Raw genomic sequence first — 15,983 nt, 5'->3', positions numbered from 1 at the left:
AGATGAGGACATGATTGCCATTGAAAAGATAGTTTACTACACACAGTTCCCAGGACAAAGGAGCAGGCGAGCCATGCAGGGCCACAGGCAGAGAGAGAGCATGGGGGGACGTCAGGAAAGCCTTTATTGTGTGTTCCAGAGAAGGAATGGGTGAGGCAGGGTAAACAGGCTTAGAATTGGCTAGTTTGAATCATTTCCTTGGGTTCCGCACCCCTGACTGAGGTGGCCCTGGAGTGACTATGGCAGCTGGATAGGATCCCACACAGTAAGAGCCCCTGAGAAAACAGGTGGGTGGGGGTGTATGGGCCCTGAGTTGGTTAGTTGGCATATGAAAGGCACACTAGCAGGAATTATCTCTAGGAATCAACTAGCTCAAAGAGGGATGGTCCTTTCCAAGTCAGCAAGGCCCAGACCTCAAAGTGTCAGACACAGAAATTTAAAAATATGGCTAACACTCACTTTGGTGAAGTCATAAAATCTCAAACAATGGGATTCCAACGGGCTTGCAGACCTTGGACCTGAAACAGTGCTTCTTAGTGCTAACCATGTGCCAGAATAATTTGGAGAATTTTCTCAACTGTGGTTTCCTGCTTCTACACCCAAGGCCAATTAAATGTGCGTCTCTGAGCACTGATCATTTTAAAAGCTCCCCTGGTGATTCTCATATGATTCTGGGCTTGAGAACCATTGGTGTAGGACAGTGTTTCTCAAAATCTGAACCTGGACCACAGCAGCAGCGTGGCCTGGGAATTTGTTATAAATGCAGATTCTCAGGGGACACCTGGGTGGCTCAGTTGGTTAGGCATCTGACTTTGGCTCAGGTCATGTTCTCAGGTTCCTGGGATGAAGCCCTGAGTCAGACTCCCTACTCCCTCTCTCTGCCCCCTTAACTTTTGCACTCTCTCCCTCTCAAATAAATAAATAAAATCTTTTAAAAATAATAAATAAAAAGTAAATGCAGATTCTAAGGCACTCCCCACAGACCTGCTAAATGGAAAAGTCTAGGTGCGGTCCAGCCCTTTGCATTTGAACAAGCACCCCAGGTGACTCTGAAGCTGGCTCAAGTTTGGGAACCACTGGTCCAGGGTAAGGAGCATAGGTGACAACTGCAGGGTCCTCCTGTCATGTCCCTGACTCCCATAGGGATGCTCAGCACTCTGAGGCACTGGCCCCACAAAGCTCAGCTAATGTGCTTAGATCACCAATCAAGTGTCAGTCTGCATAAAGCAGGACTGTTCTTCCAGGTAAGAGGAGCAGGTGTAACCTCGAGGTTCCCTCAAATCTCAAATGGCAACTAAGGCAAGCAGGAGGAGAGGCTGAGGTCAGGTAGGAACCTCAGTAGGCACTCACTGCCCTGGTGGCTGGAGAACCCAGAGGCTCCCAGAGGTGACAATCGAGGGGGGACCTAACAAGATTGGAGCAGCCTATCTGCACAAAATGGATGCGCTCAGCACTCTGCTTTGTCAAATCTGTGGTGCATTGCTTAAAAGCTCTTCAAACATCTTCAAGTTGCAAATTTTAATATTCAGAGGAGGCTAAATAAGTAGTAAAACTATGGGGCTTTGCAAGGAGTGATTGAAAACATAGTATTGGTAAAGGAGAAATTAAGTGAATAAGTGGGTTTTCCTTATTGAGAAAATAAATCATTTCAGAGAATAAGCATAAACAGAGTGGAAGAAAATACCATTGGGTGACTTTTCTCCAGGGACAAGAAGCTGGTTCTGGGGTTATAGTCCTGCCGCCTTATCCCAGCTCCTCTTTTTACCAGCTGTGATTTGGGGAAAGTTAATTAAATTCTAAACTTCAGCTTCCTCATCTATAAAATGGGATTATGATGGTAACTATTTAATCATTTGTTTTAAGTATCAAATAAGAATAATGGTAGTTAAGTGCTTGGCATTTCACTCTTCACTAAATAAAATCTAACTACCATTTCTGCTATTAATACCATCATTAGCATTATTATTATTAGCACAGTGATCTAGAGTGAACTCCCCAAAATATTAGCCATTCCCACTATTATTAGTAGTTAATATTAAGAGACTGAGCCTCTTCATTAAGCCCATATCAGGAGAAAAGAACTATAACTAGCCAGACATACCAGACCCCCTGAGAAAAACATCCTTTCTCAAATTAAAAAAAAAAAATTATTTGAGTGTCCTACTTAGGAAGACCCTTGCCTTAAACAGAATAGGATAAGGTATGCTGTTGTAACAAACTTCAAAATCTCAGTGATTTAACATCCCAAAGGTTTCTTTCTGCCTATGTCTTAGTCAAACTCAAGTCAGTTGGTATCTGTCCTGCAAGTTGTAACTCAGACCCAGGAAGGTTCCATCTGGAGATATATTTTTAAGGGCCTGGCTTAGAAGTGGTTTATACTTTGTGGCTTTCATCCACTGATCCTAGTTGTAAAATAAATTTAATCTCTGTCCTCCAAGCTAATTATTCTTATACTTGTGAATCCACTTATCATGCAGAATGGATGAGAGCTCACCAGCCCTCCAGTGGTTCTCATCTGGATGTATAAGTTGGTCTGCACTCCTATACCAAAACTGAGCCTAAATGTAATCTGACTAGTATGAACCCAATGGTACAACCACCTCCTGCATTCTAGAGAGTATAGTTCTATTAATGCAGCCTAAGGTTGCATTTTTTTTTGGAGGGAGAATGTATGGAATATTGACCTTACTTTCAACTAATATTGTCATAGGTATACAATGGATTCAATTCCTTTTTGTCAGTGTTTATTCTTCTTTCCAATCTCAACAGGAATCTCTATTATAGAATGAGTCCACGAGAAAAACATAACTTGAAGAGATTTGCTTTCTTTAGTTTATCCATTCATGTATCCCCCAACCATCCAATGTGGGCAGCAAGCCTCCCTGGGGCATGCCTTATCATCCAAATTCTGAGAAAGGTAGTTGTCAAGCCTTGACCGCCCCTGTTATTTCTTAGACCGACCTCTCCCATCCTCCTTGTTGCAGGTACCACATCTGCGTAACTGTGCTGATCTACTTCCTCCCCTTGCTGGTGATTGGCTATGCATACACAGTAGTGGGAATCACCCTGTGGGCCAGCGAGATCCCTGGGGACTCCTCTGACCGTTACCACGAGCAGGTTTCCGCCAAGCGCAAGGTAAGCAAAGAGCAAGCAGCACCTGACCCACCCTGGTGCAGGCAATAAGCTGGCAGGCAGACACGCCCCAGAGCCTCAGGAGGCCCAGAGGCCACAGGCACAAAACATCCCTAGGGTCTGTGGGATAGTGGAGGGGAGGGGAGGGGAGGGAATGTGTGGCCAGGGAGGGAAGATCTCTCTTCATCATATTTGTAGCTTAGGCCTACCCGTACAGACAGCAGCCGCTTAGTTCTTGCCTTACGGGTAATTGCAACACACACACATGCACACACACACTTAACTACAAAAGCATTGAAGAGCTAGTAAGTCCTCTTTTATTATTAGAGTTTTACAAAATAATGCAGTCACTTGATTCAAACTTCAAAAAGTATTAAAAGGAGGGGCAGGACCTGGGTGGCTCAGTGGTTGAGCATCTGCCTTCAGCCCAGGGTGTGATCTCGGGGTCCTGGGATTGAGTCCCGCATCGGGCTCCCCATGGGGAGCCTGCTTCTCCTTCTGCCTGTGTCTCTGCTTCTCTCTGTGTCTCTCATGAATAAATAAATATTAAAAGGAACAAAACTAGTAATGGAGAACAGACTAGGGGTTGCCAGGAATTATACTGAGGGGAGAGTCTGCCTATAAAAGTGTAGCATGAGTGAGTTTCTTTGTGGTGATGGATCAATTCTGCAACCTAATTGTGGTGGGGTTTTCACCATCTATCCATGTGACACAATTTCATAGAACCATACACACACATACACACACACAAAAATGAGTGCATGCAAAAACTGGCAAAATCCAAATACAATCTGAAGTTGCTTTAATAGTGCTGTACTAATGTTGATTTCCTGGTTTTAATCACCTGCTAGTGTCATGTAAGATGATCTCCCTGGAGGTACCTGGGAACTCGGTACTACTGTTGCAAGTTCATGGGAATCTCAAATTATTTCAAAATTAAAAGTCCAAAGATATACTGAGTCTTACCATGAAAGGGCTTCTTCCTTTCTAGGTCTCCCATCTACCCAGTTCCCAACTCACGCAAGCACGCCCCTCCCCCCACACACAGACACACAGACTACTGTGACCACTGTTATTTGTTATTAATCCATCTAGATATTACAATGCATTTATAAGTCAAATAAATATATATTCTTTTCTTTTGTCCACAATACATACTTCTTCCCCTCACTTTTTTCACTTAACAATATCCACAAGATCTTTGAAAAACAGTGTATCAAGAGCTTTCTTATTTTTTTCTCTTTTGGTACCTCTTTATATATAGTATTTCATTGTGTGAATGCTAGTTAGTTTTTCTCTGAAGATTTCTTGGAGATAAAAAGGAACAGGTTACATCACCCACTGTTCATAAGAACCTTTTAAATCCCGTTTAACCATCTGCTGCTCCCTAGCTGCAGCTGTCCAGACCCCTCCCTTCCCCTTCCTTCCCCAGATACTGCCCTGGCCCTTCATCCCCCCACCCAACCCCAGCTGCTTCCTCCCCCTTCCTGGATTTCTCCCATTCCCCTGGATCTACCCTCCTTTGGCTTCTCCAGTCACTGCCAAAAGGATATATAACACAGAGGTTCTCAAACATGAACATGTCTCAGAATCATCAAAGGGCTTCTCAGACACAGAATTCTGGATCTCACTCCCTGCGTTTCTGATTCTGTAAGTGTGGGATGGGGTCCCAGCATGCACATTTCTGACAAGTTCCTAAATGATGGTTACAAAGCTGTTCCTAGAACCACACTCTGAGAACTACTGACATAATCAAAGTCCCTTGGTACCACATATAAATGGTCCTTCCTCCTCCTCCTGGAAAGGAGTTATTATAAATACTTCCCACCCCATACTGCACTGTGTGCAGTGAGGTGATGGGAGAAGAGAGAAAGTAACCATGAGGAAAGGTGGGTGTGCTGGTGGTCTCACCTGTCTCACCCTCTTGCCAGGTGGTCAAGATGATGATTGTCGTGGTATGCACCTTTGCCATCTGCTGGCTGCCCTTCCACATCTTCTTCCTCCTGCCTTACATCAACCCTGATCTCTACCTGGAGAAGTTTATTCAGCAGGTCTACCTGGCCATCATGTGGCTGGCCATGAGCTCCACCATGTACAACCCCATCATCTACTGCTGCCTCAACGACAGGTGAGGACCTCATCCCTCATACTCTCTCCAGAGGTAACAAGATCATATGTCTCTAGAGCAGCCAACCATTCAACCTAAATGAGCAAAACCTCTGTGATACAAGAGAGAGTGGCAAGGAGACTGCAGCAAAAAATTACTACACTACTCAATCCTTACTAGTTATCGCCAGGCAGGATTACGAACCCAAAGTAGACTTTTTTTTTTCTTTTCCAAGAAGAACCAGAAATCCATATTTTTGTGTGAGGTCTTCTGACTTTTGAACACTGGCAACTAAGGTAGGAGGGGGGGAGTGCACATTAAAAAATAATCTCTGTCACTGATGGATATAAATAGGTCTGCAAGCTGGATCTAGTTCACAGACTGTGAATTGGTTCACTCTGCCCTACGGATCCACGCACAGGGGGCTGTGCATGCAAGGAGGGAGACAGAGGGGGAGTCAGAGGGAGTCACACACATATACACACACATACACAGATTGAAGGCACCTGAATACTATTCTCCACGGGAGAATCTCCATCGTTTCCCTTCACTGGTCTCTCACTTTCTGCTTCCCATCCCATCATACAATCTAGGTAGCTTTACCCAGTTTCTCCCAGCAGTTCCAGCAGGTCAGGGTAAGCAAAAGGGCCCTGATCTGGGCCTCCTTGGTCAGGAAAGCTATCCTGGCAGAAGAAGCCAACCTTGGACAAGTGAGAGAAGGGAACTGTGGTCAGTAATAGGGAATTCAGGTCAGTGTGCAGAGTCCCCAAAAGGGAGCTGGGATGCCAGGGTGGCAGCTCAGTCTGTCAGCTGGAGCACCTTCCCCACCTTCTCACTCTCTGTGGGTAAGGGGGCAGAAATAAAGTGCTTGTCACAGTCTTTCAAGCCTTCTGTCCTCAGCCTATAAAGTGCTGTGAATTTAGTGGCTGCCATTCTCTTGAAAGTGTCCAAACATTCCCGGATGCATCAGGCTTCTTCAGAGAGCCTGATGACCTGCCTAAATGCTCTTGGGCTAAATATCCCAGGATGCCTTTAGGTAAAGGCTGATTCTCCCTGTTTATCAAACAGGGAAACTGAGGCACATTGAAAGGAAATGACTGAAGTCAACCTTGGTCATCAGGCTACTTGAGGGAAAGGAGTCCTGACATGTGTGTTTACTGCCCGGTGACTAGCACAGTACCGTGCATGGAATAAACACTTGGCTAATGCTTCTGTTAATGGTGAACTGAACCTGCGTGGGCTGAGGTGGCGCCAGTAGAGGCCATGGAGTCCAGGGGTGGCCCTCAGTCAACACCTGCATTTCGCGGGACTCTGGGGTCTAGTCCTAGATCATACCTTGATGACTGGCCTTCAGATCGTTTTGGCCTTACTGTGTTCAGCTGTCAGTGTAAAGACTAATAACGGAGAGTCAGATTGGGGGACTCTGGCGGGTGAAGGAGCCGTCCCCCAGGGTCACCTCTCCATGTGCTCTCTCACCAGGTTCCGTCTGGGCTTCAAACATGCCTTCCGGTGCTGCCCCTTTATCAGCGCCGGCGACTACGAGGGGCTCGAAATGAAATCCACCCGGTACCTCCAAACCCAGGGCAGCGTGTATAAAGTCAGCCGCCTGGAGACCACCGTCTCCACCGTGGTGGGGGCCCATGAGGAGGAGCTAGAGGATGGTCCCAAGACCACACCCTCATCCCTGGACCTCACCTCCAATGGTTCTTCTCGCAGTGACTCCAAGACCATGACCGAGAGCTTCAGCTTCTACTCCAACATGCTCTCCTAGACCCCAGGTCTTCAGCAGGGGCAGCCACCACCATCTATGTCTTGCTTCACTTCATGCATGGATAATGCCTTGATCTAGAAACCATCAGAAACATCCTCACGTTGAGGCTTGTGAAAAAGGTCAGAATGTTTTAGGGAAAGCATCCCACCCTGAGTTAAAAAACAAAAACAAACAAACAAACAAAAACTGGATTCTTCTATGACTTTGCCATCCCCCATGCTGTGTGACCCAAGGCAAATCACTGAACTTCCCTGAGCTTGTAAAATGGCAAGGTAGGGGCTTAATATTCCCTGCAATCCATTCTATGATTCTAAAATTAACTTTGGTTGTATGTGGGGGTTCATTCTAGGATGATTCCTGTAGCACCTGGATTTGCCCAGATCCCCTGCCTGACCTGAGTGAAGCTGTCCCCAGTCAGGCTCAGATTACCCTCTTTTAGCTGGTGGAGCACATCATCACATCCACCTTCACTGGACAGGGTGAACAAAAGAAGGAACTGCACAAAATCTGAAGGCAAGATTTAACTCCGTCTTTTAAGCATCTATGAAAAGGAAGCATGGATGCCTTCCTTTAGGCACCTCAGTACTTCAGTGCATAGAAACATCTTGAAGTTGAGAACCTCAGGTTCATCTGTGCTATGTCCCGAGGGACTGTGGTGAACACCAGTACGACAGGTTACGTCCACTAATGCCAGCTAGTGTCTGCTACAGACCAAGAGTCGAGAGGCCTGCTCCATACTTAATCTATCTGAGCCTCTTTACTTATTTGTAAAACGGTGGGCTGAACTAGATAACCTAAGTACCCCTTTTAACATGCAATGGTTTGAGGATTGCATAAGGGTTTTTTTGTTTCACCAAAAATTGGTGGTCTCAAGAAGAATAGGAAGAGCAAATCTAGTGACTTATTATCCAGTTCCTACAGAGTAGCAACTGCTAGAACAGGTCAACATCCATATCAAACATTCTCTGATTGATCCTAAAGCCATGAGTACTTTCCTGCTTCTGGAACATTTTGGTCTTTGACAGAGCAGAGGACTTCATGTCAAAGCCTGAATCTCCCTATGAGGTGTTAACAGGCCAAGTCCCATGGCTAGAGAGGCCATCAGGGAAGATAAACACATGGTCTCCCTGCCCTGGCCTTTTGAGGTATCTTAGGGCAGGGACACTAATGCAGTCTTAGCTTTATACTAGCATAAGGTATGTGCTCAGATGAGGTTTCCAGCAGGTGAGCACACAGTTTCTTTCTGCCCTTCAGATTTATGTGTTGTCCAGATGTGGCTGAAAGCAGAAGTCTCATGTAACATCCATGAATGTCCTCTTTGTGGTCTGAAGGATGGATGCACATGGGCTGCATTTGTAGTGTTGAGGGAGACCAGCACAGCCCCTGGGCTTCCCAGCCTTTACCAGCTATGCGGGCTATAGCCCTACCAGGACACTGGCAGGCCTGGGGAAGTTGTATAGCAACAGCATAAGCCAGAACAACCCAAGAGCCATATTCTGCAAAGCAGCATGAGAAGGATTAAATAAATAAACTAAATAAAGCCAGCTCAGTGCAGATATATGAATGAAAGACATAATTTAGGGGCAAAAAAAAAATCAATGCCCAAAGCATTCGTCATACTTCCAATAAAGAATCATACCATGCATGGGTTATTCACTCCAGAGGGACCAGCATGATTTTGAGACATATCTAAGAAGAAAGTGTCAAGGAATTGGATACATCCTCTCTTATCAAAGAGGCAAGGGATGAATTCAACAAGGATTTATTGATTACCTTCTCTGTGCTTATCCCTGAACTGGGGATGCAATGCTCCTTCCACTCTTGAGGAAGTTGCTAGTCTGGCTGTGGCTAACTCACCTGTCCTAGGGGGTCCAGACTGCCCACCAGGTACAGAGGCCCCGAGAAGCACATTTCTCCCCAAGATTCTAAAGACCCACACTCAACCTGGGTAATCAAGCCAAAAGCTGGGACCTTCAGAGAGCCTATTGCAATAAGTCAGTCCAGGGCACCTGAAGGCATGTGTTTGGAGAGCATCGTCACTGCACGTAATAAGGAGAAGATTGGATGGTTGTGGCTCATTCAAATATAGTAGAACATCCATGCTGGGGGCCCAGCAAGCCTTCCTCTGACCCACTGTCCACTGCCCATTGAAAAATGTTGTCAGCTCCCACATGTGCGAAACACCGTGATTTACACCGTGCATGGGTCTCGTTCTTATAGAATTGCATCACCCTGTGTTTATCTCCTGAGTGTTTTTCCTTGGTATACTGTTCAGTAATAATAGAATATAAGCTATCATGGGGCCATCTTTGTTATGTTACTTCCAAAATGTGGGATCCAGTTGCTGTCAATGTGTTATTTGTATTGTGCCAATCTCTCCTCCTCTTCTTCTGTCACAGAGAGGAGCTGATACATATCATGGACTCAAAGTCAGGTCCTAGCAATTGAGGGCTGGCTGGAAGACCTTTCTGGGAGGAACTGAAGGGCAGGAATCCTTGTCCTCCTCACCCCCACCAGAATTCAAAGACACACTAGAATGTACTTTCTCTTAGAAGGATTAAGAGGACTCCTGAGAAAAGGGGAACTGACCTCATTGTCCTGGTTTTCAAGAAGAGTCCTAGAAGTGGACAGGGTTAATTCCTGAGAGTTCTGTTATCCAGCCTAGAATCCTGGAAAGAATTTCCATTCATAAATAAAGTATGTGTTTGACTATCTCATGACTCCATCTCATCTCCAGGGAACCTCAGGACCCTACGGGATGCTGAATGGGGTGGTATCATGAACCCTACTAATTTGCATAGCCAGAAGGATGGAACCCACACCCAACAGACTTTTAATTCTGTGACAAAATGGGTTGACAACTTGTGGGGGCTGTTTGCAGGTGAGGATCTAGAAAGGTAAGGACTGTGCAAAGTGACCAACAATGTTACCTGTGAACAAAGCTGCACCCCTGCAGGTCCTCCCAGAACAGATACCAAGACAGAGTTAGAAGTGCAAGAGATTTATTGGGGGGATACTGGTAAAAGATAGAGGGGAGAGGAAGCAGGAGCAATCAAGGGAAGCTGATAGCACTGCCCAGATCTGACACCTGTGCTGAAAGGGGGTGGGAAGGAGGTCCTGAGGCACTGCAGCTGGAAGCCAGCAGCTGACCCCCTCCCCAATTCTCCTTTGAAGGGACATCAGAGCTGGGACCCTCCCCATGACTGCCACCAGAGCTTTGGTCCAGCCCCCTGTGTTTAAAAGCACATGTCAGGAAACCATTGGCAGAATTTGAAACCTTCACAGTAATGTCTGTGAGCCTTGGCAACCTGCCTTTTACTTCCTGGGGCCACCCTGTGACACCTCACCTCTCAAAGAGCAGTAGGCAGCTGTCAGTGGACTTGCAATGACAAAGGTTGTAAAGGCATTTAAAAGAGGGAGTTTTGAGGAGAATATGGACAGTTGCCCAACATCAGATACAAATAATAAAACTGTTTCCATGTAAACCAACACATCTTAAACTGATATTCTTGTATAAGCTTCAAGGGATCTACAAACCCCTTTAAGATTCCTACAAGTCCTATGTGAGACATTGCATATGCGTGTGCGTGTGCCCAGGGGTGTGTAGTAAGAGGTACAAAACCTGAATCTCCCCCAAGAAATCATTCACCCTCCGTTCTCCTGAGAAGGAGAGAAATGAAATTGTTTCCAGGACAGGGGCGAGCAGCCTTGAGACCTTCAGACACAGTGACAGGTATAAGCTGCCCTGGAGAACCCAGAGAAAGTGGGAAACTGGAAACTGCTTTAGAACAAAATCAGGATTCACCTCCGACACCCAGATGAGTTAAAGCTGTAGAGCATCATTATAGATGCTTGAGGCAGTAAAAACACCGAATTCATGATTAACGGATGTGCTCACCCTTCTCCATGAAAAAATGAATATTTGTTAGTTGAGGAAGGGCTAGCTGGAGTTGTGGGCAAGCTATGGAGGATGGGTTTTCCTGTGGAAAGGCAAAGCCATTTCACGTTAGTCCTGTGTGGGCACGTGTGGCCTACAGACACGCTGCAGGTACTTAGCTTTGGAGGCCACAGCTGTCTTTGGTGATACGGCCCTGGAGCTGTGTCAGTCTCCTCCACAGTGTACACATTAATTGGTGTATATGAGTGTACGTGAGTCAGCAGATCTCAGCTCTGGAACCTGAAGGGGGGGGGATTTCAGTCAAGACCTCAAGCAGAGGTGGGTGAGGTGGGGGACACACCAAGCAAGTTCCTCTCATTCATCTTCAAAGGTGAGGGGAGCATCTGGCTGAAGAAACTGCTTTCCTGCCCCCCACAGGCAGTGTTCTGAGACACCCCCATTTATCTGGACCTAGTTCAGGAAGACAAGGGAAGAAGGGGAAGAAGAAAGGGAACTGAGGGGGTGGGGTGCCTATCTTGCAAGCACCGAACCCAAAATAAGTGATAGCGACTTTTGATCCTGGCCTCCCTCTGGAGCAGAGCAGCACAGCCAGCAAGGAGAAAAGGCTGCTGATTAGGAGCAAGAGCCTAATGGATATCAGCTCTGACATTAGCTGGCTGGGTGGCTGCCCTGGCCTGTCACTCTCCCTCTCCCATGGCGTGTTGGCAGCATGGGTCCCCCCAGCTTCAAAGATTTTCATGCAGACGGATTCAAACCCAGGTCCCCTGCACTGCGTGCACATGTGTCCCTTCCCTCTTTCTGATTCTTTTTATTTCCAGTTTCCTTTTGTTCCCCACTCTTCAGTGCAACTTTGTTCCTGTCCCTGGAAGCCCTCTTCTCTGGACACTCTCCCTGCTGCAATCTCTAGGATTTAATGCCACAACTCTGGAAGCCTTCCCGGTGTGCTCATCGCTAAAGAGAGGATTTGGTGCAAGAATGAGAATGCCCATCCCTAACAAATCCCCTTTCCCATCTCCCCAACCCCCTCCTTGCCTGTCCAATGCCCCGGTCCACCCACACTTTCCCCTCATCCCCCAACCCCACCTCCCACTCTCCCACTTTCCTGAATTGAGCTGCTTTCAGAACAGGACTCCTGAGTTAGTCCCTACACTTAGAAGAAGCAGCTGCCATAGCAGATCCCACCTCCAGGCTGGGAGGGAAGAAGAGCAAACCCCAGAGGGCTATCAGATGCCAGTGCCATCATCTACCAACCATGCCCATGTATGATTTGTAGAAAACATTAATGCATGAAGAGACCACCAGACAGAGTGGAGGGCGAAGGGGATGGCAGTGCATGCTTACTGTCCACAAAGTTCTTTTTGGCTTTGGTTGCCCCTCCCCAATCCATGCCCATTGCCCTCTTGTTCCTTAACAACGCCCCAGAGGAGTACTTGTTTTGGCAGAAGAGTTACATGGGGTAAGAACTATGTCTCAAAGATGGCAGCCACCTGAACTAGTCCAGATGGTCAAAAAAAAGATGCTGTGATGGCTATTGTGAACATCGTTCTGTTTTGACTTCAGAAATTTGGGGACAACCCAAACACTTCCCCAGAAAGGGAAGCAGATCTTTTATTTTATACCTATAAAGATTTGGCAGCTGATAATTCAACATCATCCACTAAACCCCTGCCTGACGGTCATGATGCTGCAGGTGCCCTGCTGGGGATTTGGAAGTATACGTTTCAAGAGCACATGGTCTCTGCTCTCAAGTCCAGAGGGGTAGACAGATGTTCACCAAAGCCCAGTGGGAGGAAAGTCAAAGCAGAGATGCTAGAAAGCACACTTGATGCCACACCTCACCAAATGTCACTAAAAGATCAAGAGGTCTTAAGCCCAGTGTTTTCCTGGGTGGCAATATGTACATAATCACCCCCAGGAAATGGTTGCCTGTTACCATTCACGTCCAAAGTCTCCCAAGTGTTTTTGTATCTAATGAACACTCTTACTTTTCAAGGTCATGAAGCTCCCTTATCCGATGTATCCCCCTTTCTACTGTTAATTTCAAATCCTCCCAAATCAAAAGCCCATCCCTCAGCAATCCCCGGGAATGTGACCACCGCCGCCACCTCTGGCGCCACCTCTCACCAGTCCCACATTGGCCTAGGACTGCTCTCTGCTGCCCTCTGGAGGACCTTTTAAAAATGCTCTATACAAAAGCTCTGCCAGCTGGTAGGGTGCTTGCTTTGAAGTGGCCTAGGAGTCAATGCCATGAGCATGATTTTCCTATACCTGGGCATTATTTGAGTTATAGATCTGAGGAAAAGAAGACACATATTAGAATACACGGGGTCTGGAAATAGGGATTTGTCATAATCACTTGTGTTTCTGTTCCCACCAGTGGAACTCCAGATCTGATCAGGGAGCCAAATGTAAGACTCCACAATGGACTCCTAATGCCCGTCCCCTTCTCCCGTCTCTGACTTGAGGTCCCACATTCCTAATCATGGCGTACATTCTGCTAACTCCCAGGTGCCCCACGATGGTCCTAACGCTCCAGTGGGAGCTGTCGTAATGGTAGTGTGAAGAGCAGCGGATGGCTACGCCCACCAGCCAGGAGTATGCAGAGTACAGGGTCCAGGCTCCCAGCAGCCCACTTAGAGGTGATGCACAAGGTCCCCTTTTTAGGAAACAATACGGTTTTCTGCTGCCGCTGATGCCAAGCTGTGGCTGGGCAGGCTCAGTTGCCCACCTAGGGCAATACCTATGGAACAAGAAGTATTATTTTGCATCAGATACTTTAGGCTTATCAGGGCCACTCTTGGCTTCAGTCTACACTGGACTTGGATTTGGAACTGGACACTGTGGCTCAGAGACATCAACCCCAGCTTTTTACCCCTATCAGATGATAGTCATGAATCTTTCTGTAGATTTCCAGGGCAAAATTCAGTCCCCATATCTCCTACAGGACTGGGCATGAATCCTCAAAAGGTGACTGGAGAAGACAGAATAGGGTCACCCACACTTCAGCTGTGTGTTCTGGGAGACCTCTCTTACTGCCCTGGCTTCGGGGTCCCACGGCCTGAACAAGGCATGACACTGTCAGCTAATTTTTCAAAAAGAAGATGGCATTGAGGTTCTACATCAGCACAAACTGACTCCCCAGCTATCATCTAGGCAAGATGAGTGAACAGCCCTTGCCCTTTTCTATACATCCCCCTAATGCTGGAGACCCTTGGGTCTTGAATGTTCATGTTCCCTGGGTCACATCTGTTTACAAAATGGTGCGGGAGATGGGGCTTAGAGTAAGATACCCCCCCAGGTCCTTGTCTGATAAGGAAAAGAGCATGTGAGTGAAAGCAGCAGTGTGTGCTCCAGGAAAGTTTGAAGGTTTGAAAAGTAAAAGAATGGAAAAATTGCTTCCTTCTGTCTCCCACCACAAATGTAATAATAAAGACGATAATAAGAGGGATAACAAGTATTATGCTCTGGAACTCTTATGCCGAGTATTTCATGGGCCTTATCAGGTTTCATCTTCACATGCCATGAAATCAATATTATTATTGTCCTTAATTTATAAGGAGGACAATGAGGCAGAGAGAGTAATTCATTCCATGTCTCACCAGAAGTCTCAGAGCAGCCAATCTCAAAGCCCAGGGTCTTGAGCAACCCCCTGCCGTCTCTTTCCTTCATTTGCCCCCAGGACTCTCACCTTTTAAAGGTGTTGAGGCCCAGGCTAGAAGGATTGCCCCAACCACACTGCCAAAATGCTAATGCAAGAGATGGTGTTTCCAGGAGCAGTCAACTTCCATAGCTCCATTAAACATTTCAAGCGGTAAATTGTCTTCATAGTCTCTGTAGTCATTCCTACAGTTAGACAGGATATGTGGCCAGGCTCTAACTTTGATTTGAAGACTGCTTATCAGGGTTTTCCAGCTATAATTAATTTTGGCACATTTAGCCCTGGATGCACAGAATTCCCTAGAAATGCATTTCTCTGGAAGATAAAGCCTTCTTTTAGAAAGATAAGTGTCACTGGGAAGGATAATACCTTATATTTACAAGTAACAACTTAAAAATCTGTGTCCCATCTATAAGGCCAGATTTACCTAGGTATTGGAGGTAAAGGTGGGGACCGCTGGACTGGCCATGGAAATGTGCACAAGAGGAGAGTGTCCTGGGGCCAGCCTGAATCCATCATTACCCACAAGATTCCTGGATCATGAAGGGCAAGTTCAATACCCAAGAAAAGAAATTAGGAAGTTGAAAACTGGAGGGGCCAACTCAATTGTTTTAAAACTTAATGGGTATAAAAAATCACTTAGGGAGTTTATCAAGAGCCAGATTCCTAGCCTCATTCCCAGAGATCCTGACTTAGTAGATCTGCGTGTTAATAAGCATATAAGTGATCATGATGTAGGCAGCCCATGGAACCAATGGGCAGCACAAAACCTAAACAGAAAACAGATTGGAAAGTTGATGGCGAGGGGTTTTGACAAAAAGAATGAATTGTAAATAGGTGAATGGAGGGGGTTCCTAACACATAGTCTTGCCTCACTTGATCAAGGTAGACTCTCAAAGAACTGGGCTTAAGAAGATAGTTGGGAGCAAGGTCCCAGGGTCAGTACCATAAAGGGGAGAGGGACAGTGGAGGAGATGTAAGAGGGAGTTACAACTCCATCCCCTCTTCACCTTTGCTCTGTCTGAGCCCCCATTCCCAGTGTTTCCTTCTAGCATTCCAAAACTGTCCCTCTATCACAAGCTTACTATCCTCCACCCACCTCCTGCCCCTGTTTTGGTCTTCTTTCATGCAAGTTTGCAAAATCAGAATTAAAGTGCAGCATTTTTACTTCCCAGATTTCTAGAGATGTGCCATAGCTTCCAACTTCTGGAATGCCCCAGTGTTGAACCGTGTCCAGCTCAGGATAGAACTGTTTTCTCTGAATTCTAAACCAATTCCCAGAGCATTTTATGGAAAAGCACTTTATTTTCATACAGTCCCCACACACATTCCAATTTTATGACTTTTTCAATTATTTACAACTTTCCCCTTATGTTCAACTCAGATTCATATCCAAGCGAAAGAAGAAGTCTATATA

The 15,983-nt window shown here is 46.3% G+C and overlaps 1 protein-coding gene across 1 annotated transcript in view; it reads left to right on the top strand.

Annotated features, from left to right (window-relative positions):
* TACR1 (tachykinin receptor 1) overlaps window positions 1–9,722 on the top strand; it is a 137,985-nt gene extending 128,263 nt beyond the window's left edge. Inside the window, exons 3-5 of the mRNA XM_041757580.1 lie at window positions 2,985–3,135; window positions 5,064–5,260; window positions 6,719–9,722. Coding sequence (XP_041613514.1) covers window positions 2,985–3,135; window positions 5,064–5,260; window positions 6,719–7,010 — 640 coding nt within the window. The 3' untranslated portion in view covers window positions 7,011–9,722. The remainder of the gene's footprint in view (window positions 1–2,984; window positions 3,136–5,063; window positions 5,261–6,718) is intronic.
* The last annotated feature ends 6,261 nt before the right edge of the window (window positions 9,723–15,983 follow it).

Source organism: Vulpes lagopus, chromosome 5, assembly GCF_018345385.1.
Source record: "Vulpes lagopus strain Blue_001 chromosome 5, ASM1834538v1, whole genome shotgun sequence".
Taxonomy (NCBI): Eukaryota; Metazoa; Chordata; class Mammalia; order Carnivora; family Canidae; genus Vulpes; species Vulpes lagopus.
Note: the sequence above shows the minus strand (reverse complement) of the source record. Positions and strands in the feature narration are given on the sequence as shown.